The following is a 13202-nucleotide window of genomic DNA, read 5'->3' on the forward strand; positions in this document are numbered from 1 at the left end:
TTCGCGACTGACCCATCACTAAGGTCTACATCTCTCCTGGTGAAGGAAACTGTTATTGCATTGCAGCTGTCTGGGGTGAATACTTGAGGGCATGTACATTCTTCTCAAGTACCAAAACCCATTTTTTATTTGAATTAGACCTTTAAAGGACAAAAAGATTTGCCTTCAAAACACTGCCTGTTTTTTTAAAATAAAAATAAACATAGTTCCTATTACATTTACAGCAATAATTTATCTGTTGCTTCCTCTTGTAATTTCTCAGAAACTGTGAAAAAACTGTTCAAACTGTTACAGAGGAGGACAAGAATCAGTGTGGTAGATAGCGTCACCTTAACATGTACAATGTCAATATTAATACTAATTTATGTGTGAAAAGAGAATCTACCTTGGAATTTCTTAACTCTCTTGACTTACACCATATCTCCACTCATACTTAAGCAGGTATAGTGAGTGCATTTTGTTTCCTCTTTTATACAAAAAGCAAACCAAGGTGCTGTCTCCAGAGGGCCTTCGATCAGACATTAAAGTCATTGGGATCTTCCAGTTGGTCAAGAGCTATGCTGAGGTGTAACTCAACCATGGACCATGATGCCAAAAATATTCAAGAACTGAAGCCAGGTGGCACCTCTTAACAGTGGGTAAATGGTTTAACAAAAGTGACTTCAAATTTAATTCAAACATTCTGAAATCAGAATTCATTACCGAGTTAATTTTTTTTTTTTAATCTATTTTTTTTTATTATTCATGGGGGGATTTCTTCATGGTACAAGTACAAAGAATCTGATTTTTCATGGCAAACTCTCTAACCTTTACTTTCTTGCTTTAAGATCATGATGTTCACATACTGCCCCCTGGTGTTGTTTGAGTGCACCAACCTAATCATGAATCTAGACAACAGATAGCGTCCCCTGACTCATCACAGCATGAAAAGCACGAGTCAGTCTCTCAGTAAGCCACGACAATGATCCGGCATGTACAACAGCAGGACCCCCCCCCCACACACACACACACAGTGGGAAGCTGGCATTACTAACATACCATGAGTCAAATTGTTTTAATTCTATACACTGTGCACATCAAATAATGAGCTCATTGACCAAACTGGAGCTTATGTTTGATGTGTGATTGACAATGCCATTTCTGCTTTGTTTATGTACAAAGGCGCCCCTGAAAATGAATGGTAAATGGTAAATGGCCTGCATTTGTATAGCGCTTTTCTAGTCCCTAAGGACCCCAAAGCGCTTCACACTACATTCAGTCATTCACCCATTCACACACACATTCACACACTGGCGATGGCAAGCCACATTGTAGCTACAGCTGCCCTGGGGCGCACTGACAGAGGCGAGGCTGCCGGACACAGGCGCCACCGGGCCCTCTGACCACCACCAGTAGGCAAACACGGGGTTAGTATCTTGCCCAAGGATATTTGGCATGCAGGCAGGAGGCAGCCTGGGATCAAACCACCGACCTTCTGATTAGTGGCTGACCTGCTCTGCCACCTGAGCTACAGCCACCCCGGATAACAAATTAATTATGATTACATTAAAAACAGGAAAAGGAAAAGTATCAGAGTATGTGTGCAGCATGTGCAATATTTGCATGTGTGCTTTTTACATTAATGTACGTGTAACAAAAATACTGCAAAAGATTAGTTTATGTCTGGATTCAGACTCATAAATCTTGACAGATAGAGCAGATTTGAGGTTTTAATGAGAGAAAAATATTTTAATGTGAATTGTGATGATTTTTTTTTTATGATTGTAAATTCAAGTAAAGATAAAAACTGTTATTTAAATTCAAATGGAAATCAGCGGATGTGTTTCCGTTAGGATATTTTAAAAACAACACCTGTGCATTTTTGTCATCCTGGACCAATTTTAACACACCAGCACTATGAAGGTTTTCAAAACACTGCCTGATTACGGCTGCTGCTGCTCATTTTTCTGTGCTCAAAACTAAATTGCTAAAACTAAACTAGAGATGAAAACCGGGTTTGGTGGACAAGTGCAACATCTTGTTCCATATGTATTCGGATTAATCTCAAGAAAATGCACTTAATTAATAAAAGAAAAATTATATAATTCAAGATCATAACACAACCATATGTCTACAGCAGACATATAATACACCTTTAGGCTTGTCCCAAACTTTGGCTGCATTCACAATGAAGGAGGTGACCAATTTTTTTTTTTTTTTACATATTTGACTGGGGTTTATGGGGTAAATACAAGCATGAATATTGCAATTTTTTTTCTTTTTTTAAATTCTGATTAGCGTTACTTTCATATGCATCTAAATCAGATACAGGTTAGATCTTCTACAACGTGACTCCAGTGTGAACTTCTACATCATTCAAAATAAACCAATCCCTCTTGAGGAGGTGTGTGTCTGAACTGAGAGCGTTGGTTCTAGAGTGCCGTGGAGATACTGACAGATGTAGTTTCAAAATCAGTTAAAGGTGAGCCTTAGCCATTTCGGAAGAATTCTGTTTGTGAATTCTGCCTTACACATTATACTACTTCTGGTTACTTTACATTCACCCAAATCTCCACAGAGAAGAGGAAGCTGTCTTATCATGAAACTCCTAACTAAGAAGATGTCGTTATTTTTCTTTTTTTTATTAGAAACAGCTGGCTTCTACTGCATATCACCTTGAAACAGTACTAAATAAAAATGTAAACGCTAAACTCAGTTACCTCCATGTTTACCTCATAAACTGATGTCGCCAAAAACGTGCCCCCCCCCCCCCCCCGGAGGTTATACTTATTTTTTGTAACTGAAAAAGTTGAAGCATCTAAAGTATATCTGTCTCTGATATCCTCTCTGACTTACACATGTTTACACCAACATCTTTGCTAACTATATTTTGGTAGTCTAAAGTTCTAGAGGTCAGATGCCGTCTTCCAGCAATTCCTAAAGCGTCAGCCAACCTTTACACGGGACTGAAGAAAGGCACATTCACCACTTTTTTAGTTACTTCGCCTTACCTGGAGTAATAGTTCTGACCTGATCTTATAATTTTTATTTATTTATTTATTTGCCATAGTGGGCGTTGGTTTTAACAGGAGTGCCGGTCTCCAGTGATTGGTTGTTATGCTGGGCAGCACCCAGCCGTTTGAGGTCGAGCCACGTATTTACGTCAGCGTCGTAAAACGTAATGTTATTGGTTGGAAATTTGACCGTCCTCTGAGCGGATCTCCCAGTCGCCCTTCAGCCGACAGAAAAAAACATAAAGACCGCTCTTCTCGCCCAAGACAGACACCAGCCTAACGTGAAACCATGGCAGGGACGATTGCACGGAAAGCTATTGAACACTTGAAGAGCAAGGAGTTCAGGGACTACTTGATGAGGTCTGTGTCAGAAGCCGGAACATTTCTCTGTTAGCACGGCAGCTAAGCTAGTCATGCAGAGTTAGCTAACGTTCACCTGCCCTAACTAAAGTTATAACAAAATTTTAATGAACATTTTAAACAGTTTGTTTTTCTTTTGATATCTCTCTTCATGCATAGATTTCTACTTCGTTTTAAGTTGGTTTGTTTTCAAGAGCGACCATGTCTCCCGTATTTTCTCGACATTATCAGCTTGATTGTTAACTTATAAGGAAGCCACTAAAACAAACAGGTAACCTAGAAAGTGGGCCGAACCCTGACGGTGAAACAACGTTAGCTTCTTAAGATGGTGGTGAACTGCTTTAAAAGTCTAAATCTGCGTCAAAAGCTGGCGGAGAAATCTGCTCCTGCTACTTGTCAAGATATTGGTAAATGTGTAAGTGTGTTTACATGCCACATATTAGCCACAGGTCTGAAATTTGGAGTAAAGGCCAAATTTTTGCATCTTTGGTCAGCATTGTTTGCGTTTGTCACAAATATACACAGTTGTTATCACTGTTATCTGAAAAGCTTTGCCTGTTTTAACACTTTAAAACCATCGATGGGCAAGCGTTATGACGTCTGGTGTATACTTGTGCAATATCTGTTCTTTTAAATCAAAACTACTGTGTGTTGGCAGTCTGCACAAACGAGTTTTACTGCTTACTTTTGTTAAGGACTTGCAGCTGCCACCGAATTATGCGGGTGTTAAAATGCTACCTCGTTCATTATATCCTTACTAAGAAATGCAAAATTGTATTGACATTTGCTACCTACTTGAAGTTGTAATGATGTGTGAAAGACATCGTGTCTTTGTGACTTATCTTTATTTGTTTTCTTTTTTTATGTGGAACTGAAAAAATAAAACAAACGCCAAACAGCACAGTAAGTTACCATCTTTTCTGTTAGTATATCCTTTTCTGTGACAGGCTGTAGTTTTAACTGTACCTTACTATTTATTGATCTTGTATGTCATATACAGTGTTAACTTAAAAAATATGACACTGAGTTTTTAGATCCTTATCTTACGGTTATGTCTGGCTTTAAGTGCACAAGCTTGACTGATTCACATATAGTTAAAACAATGAGTCTGTGCTACCTTGTGCAGCAGAAGGTGTTTTTTTTTTTTGGGGTTTTTTTTGGGTTTTCTGTCCATTTGTTAAATTAAAATGAATTTTACGCTCGAAGGAGTTAAAGCCCACTTTAGAAAAAGTGGTTGAAGAAAAAAAAAATTATGCTAGTTTTGATTATTTCTCCTGCTTGTGGTGTTCGAAAAGTCTTGTTTAATAGATTAAGGCTTATTTTTTCTTTTCCCTTTTTCTACTTTTATCCTTTTGATGTAATTTATTAGTAACTGTATCTTCTCTACATTGACATGACTGTTGTGACTTTTTGCAGCATTTCTGGGGTCCTGTAGCAAACTGGGGTCTTCCTATCGCTGCCATCACAGATATGAAGAAGAGCCCTGAAATTATCAGTGGTAGAATGACCTTTGGTAAGATGGTCACAGATACATCCAGTATACATGCAATATTCTAATAATTTTCTAGTTAGTATTGATATATTTTGTGAGTGGTTCTTTTATCTCAAGGCTACTAAGAAGGCTTTGAGAGAAGCCGTGATGTCTGCACTGGTCTATTGACTTGTTTTAAGATTTTCTTTGATCTCCATGCTTTCCTGTTAAGATGCCGAAGAGTCTTATATAAAGACTTAACGTTAGAGCTGTAGTAAGTATATAAGAAAATATGGTTCTATTAAATGTATGGTTTCTCTCCTCAGCTCTGTGCTGTTATTCGCTGCTGTTCATGAGGTTTGCCTACAAAGTGCAACCTCGCAACTGGCTACTGTTCGCTTGCCATTTGACCAATGAGTCAGCCCAACTGATCCAGGGTAGCCGTCTCATCAAATACAAGTAAGAAACATTTCTGTTCTGGGGTTGGTTTCTTTTAAAGTACATTCTAATTTTCAATCACCTGTTCATAGAAGATCATAACTCTGCAAGATATGAGGACTGTGTTTTTGGCAAAGTCTGTGCACATGATGTCACATACCAGGACTCTGATTCAAGAGCCCTGGTTCAAATTCTGACTGAGGGTACAGCTTTTGTTTACTTTGGCTATTTTCCCACTGTGACCTGTAACCCAGATCAGTATTTCATCATTTAACTGCAGTGCTTTAGATTTTAGCAAACAAAAAAACCCCAACAACATTAGATATGGTAATAGAAACATTAATGCCTTACGTTTCTGTATTTCAGCATGGAGAAGAAGATGGGCTCTTAGTCCCTGATGCAGATGGACTCCAGAGTGGCACTGTGCTGCTTCAACACTCACCTAAACCTTGAAATCTTGTCTCTGAACTTATCTAATTAGTAAACTGCTGCACTTCCGTTCTTTTTACCGTAGTAAAAAACCAAACTTGACGTTATCATGATTTGTACCTTAAGTTTCAGACACTTTACTAAAAACATGGATTAAAAACTGATGCTTTGCTCTATAAATTAAGGTCAATTGGTGTGAATAATTATTATAATTTTTATTTTTTATTTTTTTGGCAACATTCAATATGACGCACCAAAATATAAAGTGGAAGAATGTACACAAGGCTAAGCAGCCTGACAGTAAGATGTCTTGCACCCAAGATCTACTTGCTTTGGCACACTTTTAAACAAAACAAACAATTATTTGTCTAATATTGGCAAACTTGAGGTCACGCTTTTGAAATGTGTGGGGGTTTTTTTTGGGTTGTTTTTTTTTTTGTTAAATTCAGAACACACAGGGGTTAAGCTGTTTGTCTTTTGAGTTGGAAGTTATTCTGTAAATTGTATATATGAGTATATCTGTGGGAAACTTGTCAAACTAGCTTCCCACAAGTGTCAAAATACATTCAAACAAATGTTTAAAACAAAATCAATAGTTACATCTTTTCATGTGGTGAAACTGTCCACGTTATAAAGCAGTATATTCATGGTACAAACTCAGACTGGCTAGGTTATCATCTGGCATGACCAGACAAGAGGAGCTGCTGCTTCTGCCGGTGCTTTTCAAACATGCACTGTGTGTTTTTATGTGTCATTCCCATTAATTTATTGTCACTGAATAATTCACGTTATTTTCCCTGATTAATATTTGGATTCTATAAGTTTGTTAAAATAAACTGACTATGACAAAATTGATTTATTTTCTGAGTTTTGTTTGTTTTACTTTGACTTTAAACTTTTTGTTTGTCTCAGTCATGTCCTCTGTCACTCTTGGTGATCCAGTGACATTTAATTGCGTCAGATATTTCTGCTATGGAAAAGTCAAGAAGTCACCTCTCTGTATTTACACTCAGCATTGCCACTGTTGAATAAACAGAAGACACTCCCCCCCCCTCCCCCCGCAAAGATAGAAAGTACAAATCAGAATAACTACGTGAATTCTTTATGACTTTTTGTTCACATGTACACCCAAGGCTTTCAGTGAAAACAGCTGATATATATATACTATATTAAGCAATAACATTTTGTCCATATTTAATGCTGAACAAATAGCTTGTTTGCACTATAATAACCAGTGGTTGAAGAGGCACTCTGATCTTTGTTCCATTTTTATTGGTACCAAATTAAAACACCCCTCAGGGCAATTTATATTATAGGATAAAGACTCTACAATAATGCGGAGAAAATCTCAGCAATCAAATGAACCATTATGAGCAAGCACTTGTTGACAATGGGAAGGAAACATTTCCTTTTAACATTAAGAAACCGCCTGCATAAATAGGTGAAAGCAGTCCTACATCAGGAACGGATCTAGACTGGTGGCATGTGCCACCCTAAAATGATCCCTTGCCACCCTAGTTTTGCATATGACATTGCTGTTTATTAAAATAAGACAGCATTAACACTTTGAGCCTAGCTACAGTTAACACCGAATATAAATTCTAAAACTGAACTGAATATATTGCATTGTGAGAGGAATTCAGAGACTCACTGGTAACAGTTCGAAGACCAAGAGTAAATGGCTGCGTTCGTGGGAGATTCAGTTTAACACTATTGCTTGATGCGGGAAAACAGACTGCTGGAACATGTCATCATTAGCAGGGATAGTGTCAAAGAATGCAAACAATGAAAAGAAGCTGAGGTATGCCAAGTTACTCAGGAACTGGACTGAAAATCAGGTGCAAAGGGTTTGATGGAGTGATGACTCCAAATTTAGTCTAAATCATCATCATCATATGCAAAGGAGGTCAGGAGAGCGCTACAGCAGTGAGTGTCTACAGCCATCTATAAAGCACAGTGGAGGCTCTATCATGGTTTGGGGCTGCCGTTCAGCCAGGGGTGTTAGAGATGTCGTCTAAATGGATGCAATTATGATGGGAACATTTTGTACACTAAAATATTACTGTGTTAATGACCCCTGCATCAGTACCTTGTTTGGAATAGCAGTGGAGAAGACGTAGACTCAGTGCTGCAGACATCTGATCTGAGAAAGCTTATAAAAGAGTAAAGACTAGTTAGAAGAATGAAGAGTCACAGAGTAAATGTGAAAATGAAACTCATCACAGGACTCTGTGCACTTGAATAGCTGATCATCAGCACGTTTGCTAGTCTGGAGCATTCAGATCCACCCAAAGACTGTTCAGTGCTCACAGAAACTGCACGATACCCAAGAGCTGCATCTGAGCCCCTACAGGCCTCAGACAGCATGTTAAATGTTGACGTTCATTACAGTTTAATTTAAAAAACAAACAAAAAACGAACAAGTATGGCTTGTTGTTAAGGGCTGCCAGGAGAAAGCTTCTTCTCTCTAAAAAGAACAGGACAACTCGGTTGAGGTTTGCAAATTTGCCCTTGAAGTAGGCTTCTGGAGCAACGTCTTTTTAACAGATGAGACCAAAAAGGAGATTTGGCCATAATGCACAAAAGTACCTTCATGTTGTGCTTTATTACAATGTTACTGTGTGGAAGTGATAAACAGGTGATGATGGTGATGTAGCATACAGAGAGGAGGTGCAACGACTGACACTTTGGTGCCAGGACAAGAATCTATGTCTCAATGTTGACAAAACAAAAGAGCTGATTGTTGACTTTAGGAAGGCTGACCATCTCCCGCTCAGCACTGCTGGTGTCACAGTAGAGCGAGAGAAGAGCACCAGATTCCTCTGTGTTCACTTCACAGAGGAGATGAGTCCGTCACAGATGGTGTGATCAGTGAAGATCCTTCTAAAACATAATTTATCTTTATGCCTACAGTTACATCATATGCATCACCTCTAGAGAAGTTGTAAATAAGTAGGCATGGTAATGTAATAATGGTAATGATTATATTTGCTGTTCATTACACAACTTATACACAGCTACTGACACTACACAAAAAAAATGACAAGAAAAAAAATCACATGTATATTAATAAATAAATAATCTGTTTATTGATCTTTTGTATGTATTATGCTTGATGTGTGTTATTCTTGTTGGCCATAAACAGGGGTGCAAAGTTGTGTTTCACCTCATGTGAATGTGCTAATGTGACAGCAGAATCCTTGTTTCTTTTAAAATGATTAAAGTGAAGTGACCTTTTGATTTGACCATAACTGTAATTAAAATCTAAAGCTGCAATAGAACTCCAAAATATAGGCAAGCAATGCTTTTAATGGAGTAAAACAGGAATAACTAAGACCTCAGAGGAAGGAAGGAAGCTCATATGGCCAGAGAGAGCAACCTCCGGTAGATGGCAGCAACGCAACAAGAAGCACGCAGCTGCGCCAGAACGCCGAAGAGGACCAACATGGCGTCCTTCAACAGCAACGAATGGAGAGCTATCTGCGACAAATTCACGAACGCCCAAAATCTCACAGAAATAGAATCACGAAACGACCCAGAAAATGACCCCTTCCGCTCTAAATACAAAGCCAGGGAGCTTCTCAGAGAAATATACTGCTCGCTGAAGAATTTTGAAGCGGGCGAAGGTGAAGAGGAGGGCGGCGGAGAGAGCGGCGACCAACGGCCGACAGAGCAGCCGGTGGACGGGCAGAGAGAGGACCTGTTCGGCCAGGGCTTCAGCGGTGATTCACCAGCCGGGTTGCGGGCCGCAAAACTGGGAGCTGTGGAATACTACCTGGGCGTCAACCATGTGGACACGGAGGAGCTTCCAGCCGGGCAGGAGCACCTAATGAACTGCATGAAGCTGCTGGAGAGATGCAGAGTGTCGTCCCCGAATGTGTCCCTGTTTATCCACGTTAGGGTAACGTTGATCGTTTCTTTCTTACAATAATACAAAGCTGCTATTTAAAACACATAAATAAATAAAAATGACACTACATACAGAAGTTATAGTATGATCACTGATAAGAATATGTATTAACCCTGTGACATGTGATTATAATGCTATGGATGATTTTTGAAAACACTCCATCAGAGTGTTTGTGAAGCGTTATAAATAAAGCACTGCTACATTTTTTTCAAGAGTCACACCGCTATAGTAGGAGCATCAGACGATGCATGATCATTTGATGCTCATGTCTTGTCTCCTTGTGTTTTCAGAACCAGCTGGGTATCCTCTGGGCAGGCCGGGATGAGACAGAGACTGCACAGGGCTTCCTTGAAACTGCAGAATCCATCTATCAACGTTACATGAAGGAGGCAAGGCTGATTTCCTGAATAAAAGTTTATTTTTGAAAAAATGAGGACTGATTGAAATATTAGTTTTCAGGAAGGTAATGCTGCCCCCACAGTATGGCTGCAATCACAATAGGTAAATCCTCTTCATCATTTAATTTCTTCTTTTTTCAGGATGGTAGTCCTCCCACTGATATGACAGAGTACTTTGCTGCTGAGGAGAGCCTGCTGACTCACCAGGAAAGGATTAAGAGGTAACTTCCACAGCAGATTTCCAGGTTATTGCTATTTCCTTGCTTTTATTTAGTCCCTTTGTCTCTCTCTGCTTTCCTTGTGTATAGGTTTGAGTTGGCCTACACCCATACCATGTACTACCTTGCTCAAGTTTATAAAAACCTGGGTGAGTATGAGATTGTTTAAGGATAATACACACACACACAAAATTACACTGATGAAACAACAAGAAAATGCATCTGACCCTTAATTTGCTATGTAAATTACTTGTAATAACTATAGTAACTATAGTTTTGTCTCTCAGGTCAAACTGAGCGTGCCGCTACCTACTGCCACACAACGCTGCAGAGACAGCTACAGTTAAATCAGTTTACTCCAATGGAGTGGGCTCTAAATGCTGCTACACTATCCCAGTATTACATCACTAAGGTAAGCATATAGCCAGTTTAAAGTCGTTTATAGACATTTGATCTGCAACCTAAGATATTCTGCATGTTATATAAAATGCTTTTTCTTTTAAAAGTGCTGCATGCAGTATTCACAACCACTAGATGTCACATAAGAGTTACTTAGAATGTTACAGATGATGGCAACAAGAGTAAAGAGGGAGGCTTAACAAGATGGTAGTGAGACCTGCTGTGTTTGGAGCTGATGGCAGTGCCGAGTGGAAGATGCTCAGATTTTCATCAGCAGTATGGACATGATTAGAAATTAATATAATATAGGTTTGAGTTAGAGAGACAAGATTGAGATGCTTTGGACACGTGCAGGACATCTTAATTTATTGATTTATAAATGGTGTAGATGAAAATCTAATTTTTTAGCGTCCTGGTTTAGTCTAAATCACATACTATAGCGTACACACACAGCCAGATCAGAAGCTTGTAGTAAGAAGAAAGATTGTGTCTTATCCAGCTAATTTCAGCACTAACCCTGAGTTTTCTGCACTACAAAGGTGTTTCACTTCTTACCGGAGTAACTTGTCATGGTAGCTTATACTGTAACGTCGTCTGGAGCAGGCTAAGTTCCACATTAGAGATCAACAGCTCTAAAATCACCGTCTACTGATCAGTCAGTTCTCCAGAACATAGCATCACCATTCCTAAAATTCCTTGGATCTCTGCAGGCAGAGTAGGTTTGGTCTAAAGTTTTTCATCACCATCTAAAGTCATTGTGTTTCTGATTCAGTAATAAATATAGATTCTTACATGCAGATTTACTGTATGTATTATTTTCTTTTGACAGGGAACAGTTTTAAAACTGTTGCATTGTTGTGTAAGCATTACTGTCTGATCCTAAAGCAGCACCCCTACACTGCCCTTGGTGACATCATATCAAGTCTATGTTTCATTTCTGTTTTTATATTTAGTCTTTATTCTCAAACCCTTAAACAGTATTGAGTCTGCAGCTGAGAGAATAATGTCCAGTTTAAGCCATCCCTTACTAGGACCACTGAAAGTTCAAACTGAGTCTCACAGAAATATGCATATGTTAATTTATTGATTTAGAAAATGTATAAATGTTGTTATACTTGATTCTAATCTGCTGCTAAGTCTCTTTTACACGGACTGAATTGCAGAGTACCTATTTGATCTGCCGAAAAAACTAAGCACATCGGCTTAATTAGGCTATAGGTCAGTAAACTTTAAGTTTCCGAGCTATAATGTGCAGCTGTCACCTAAGAAATAAACAGCACTATGAAGCCACTCGGCAACTAAAAAACAAAATGATTATTTTACTGCTCTGTGCGCTAACGATTAACTGTTAACAAATTGCTGCAACATTCATCTTTTGTTGTTTTTGCAAAAGTGTTGGATTTTACTGGCACAGTTTTTAGATTTTATTTGTTCTTTATAGCTTCTTAATCACCATTTGATAACATCTCCGGAGTAAGCAGCAGTCATAGGGACTTTTGTGGAACAAAAGTCATGTGACCTGTGAAATGTCCCTTTTAGATTAGTTCGCTGGTTAGAAAACCAAATGCAGGAGACACTGCATTCATTTTGTGGGTTGATAACTAGCCTCGTTTTTTAGCTCTTATCCTTATCGCCTGGCCAAGTAAATTCAGATAACAGAAAAATACCCTGAATATGTTGAAATACTTCGTTATACAGGGCCCAGTTAGCCAAAAATATTGACTTGATAAGCTATCCTCTTATCTATTCTCCACTCTTTACACAGCATGGTAAAATTAAGCAGCATTAGTGGCTCACTGGTTCATATTGCGTCCACACAGCGAGCAAGTCTCCGTGTGGTGTTTCCATTATCTCCTGGTGCTTTTTCAAGGAGCTCCGATTTCTCCTGCAGACATAAAACACACCAGGTTAATGCTGCCTACCTCCACCCCGGACACCAAACGACATTCCTCATTTCAATAGCTTCACTTTCTATTTGAATAAAGATGAGTCAGTCTTCATATTTTGTAGTTGTTTGCTACTATAGAAATATCCAAGATTAAGCCTTAAAAGAAATAAATCTTGAAAGGTTTATTCTGTTCAAAGAGAATAAACCTTTACCTTGCTTTTCTTTTAAAAAAATGTATTTTCTTATGGTTCAGATGTACAGAAGCATTTTTTTAATTTCTGGTTTAATTGCCATGCCTGTCACAGTAGTTTGTTTTAGATGAAGTGATGAGAAATGAGTGTGTAGTTGTCTGTGCTTTTGTGTTTTCTAGGGCCGCTACATGGAAGGCAGACACTGCCTCTCAGCAGCTACTGTTATTTCTGATTTGGCAGGCGAGGTTCCTTCTGAGGCTGCAGCACAAGAGAGTAATTATCTATACCAACTTAATTTGAAATACTTATTAACAGAGGTGTGGACTTTAGACTTGACTTGAAAAAATGTTCTAAGACTTGTGACTTGACTTGGACTTTTACACCAATGACTTGGGACTTGAATTGGACTTGAACCGGTTTACTTGAAAAGACTTGATATTTTACCCCAAATATAAAATTTAACATGCATATTATATAGAGATTGAAAATGTGACGTCATTCACGGGT

At 38.7% G+C, this 13202-nt stretch overlaps 2 protein-coding genes across 2 annotated transcripts in view; both read left to right on the top strand.

Annotated features, from left to right (window-relative positions):
* Positions 1-3150: 3150 nt before the first annotated feature.
* mpc1 (mitochondrial pyruvate carrier 1) lies at positions 3151-6546 on the top strand. The gene is made up of 5 exons (XM_005733245.1): positions 3151-3353; positions 4253-4256; positions 4770-4866; positions 5151-5283; positions 5629-6546. Exons 1-5 carry the CDS (start codon positions 3283-3285, stop codon positions 5651-5653), a joined length of 330 nt encoding a protein of 109 aa, XP_005733302.1. The 5' UTR covers positions 3151-3282; the 3' UTR covers positions 5654-6546.
* A 2545-nt stretch (positions 6547-9091) lies between these two features.
* kifbp (kinesin family binding protein) overlaps positions 9092-13202 on the top strand; it is a 10603-nt gene continuing 6492 nt past the window's right edge. The window contains 6 exon segments of the mRNA XM_005733247.1: positions 9092-9592; positions 9892-9990; positions 10141-10220; positions 10308-10366; positions 10505-10629; positions 12875-12968. Of these exon segments, the coding sequence (XP_005733304.1) occupies positions 9137-9592; positions 9892-9990; positions 10141-10220; positions 10308-10366; positions 10505-10629; positions 12875-12968 (913 nt within the window). The 5' untranslated portion in view covers positions 9092-9136.

Source organism: Pundamilia nyererei, unplaced genomic scaffold, assembly GCF_000239375.1.
Source record: "Pundamilia nyererei isolate P.nyererei 1_Seehausen unplaced genomic scaffold, PunNye1.0 scaffold00051, whole genome shotgun sequence".
NCBI lineage: Eukaryota > Metazoa > Chordata > Actinopteri > Cichliformes > Cichlidae > Pundamilia > Pundamilia nyererei.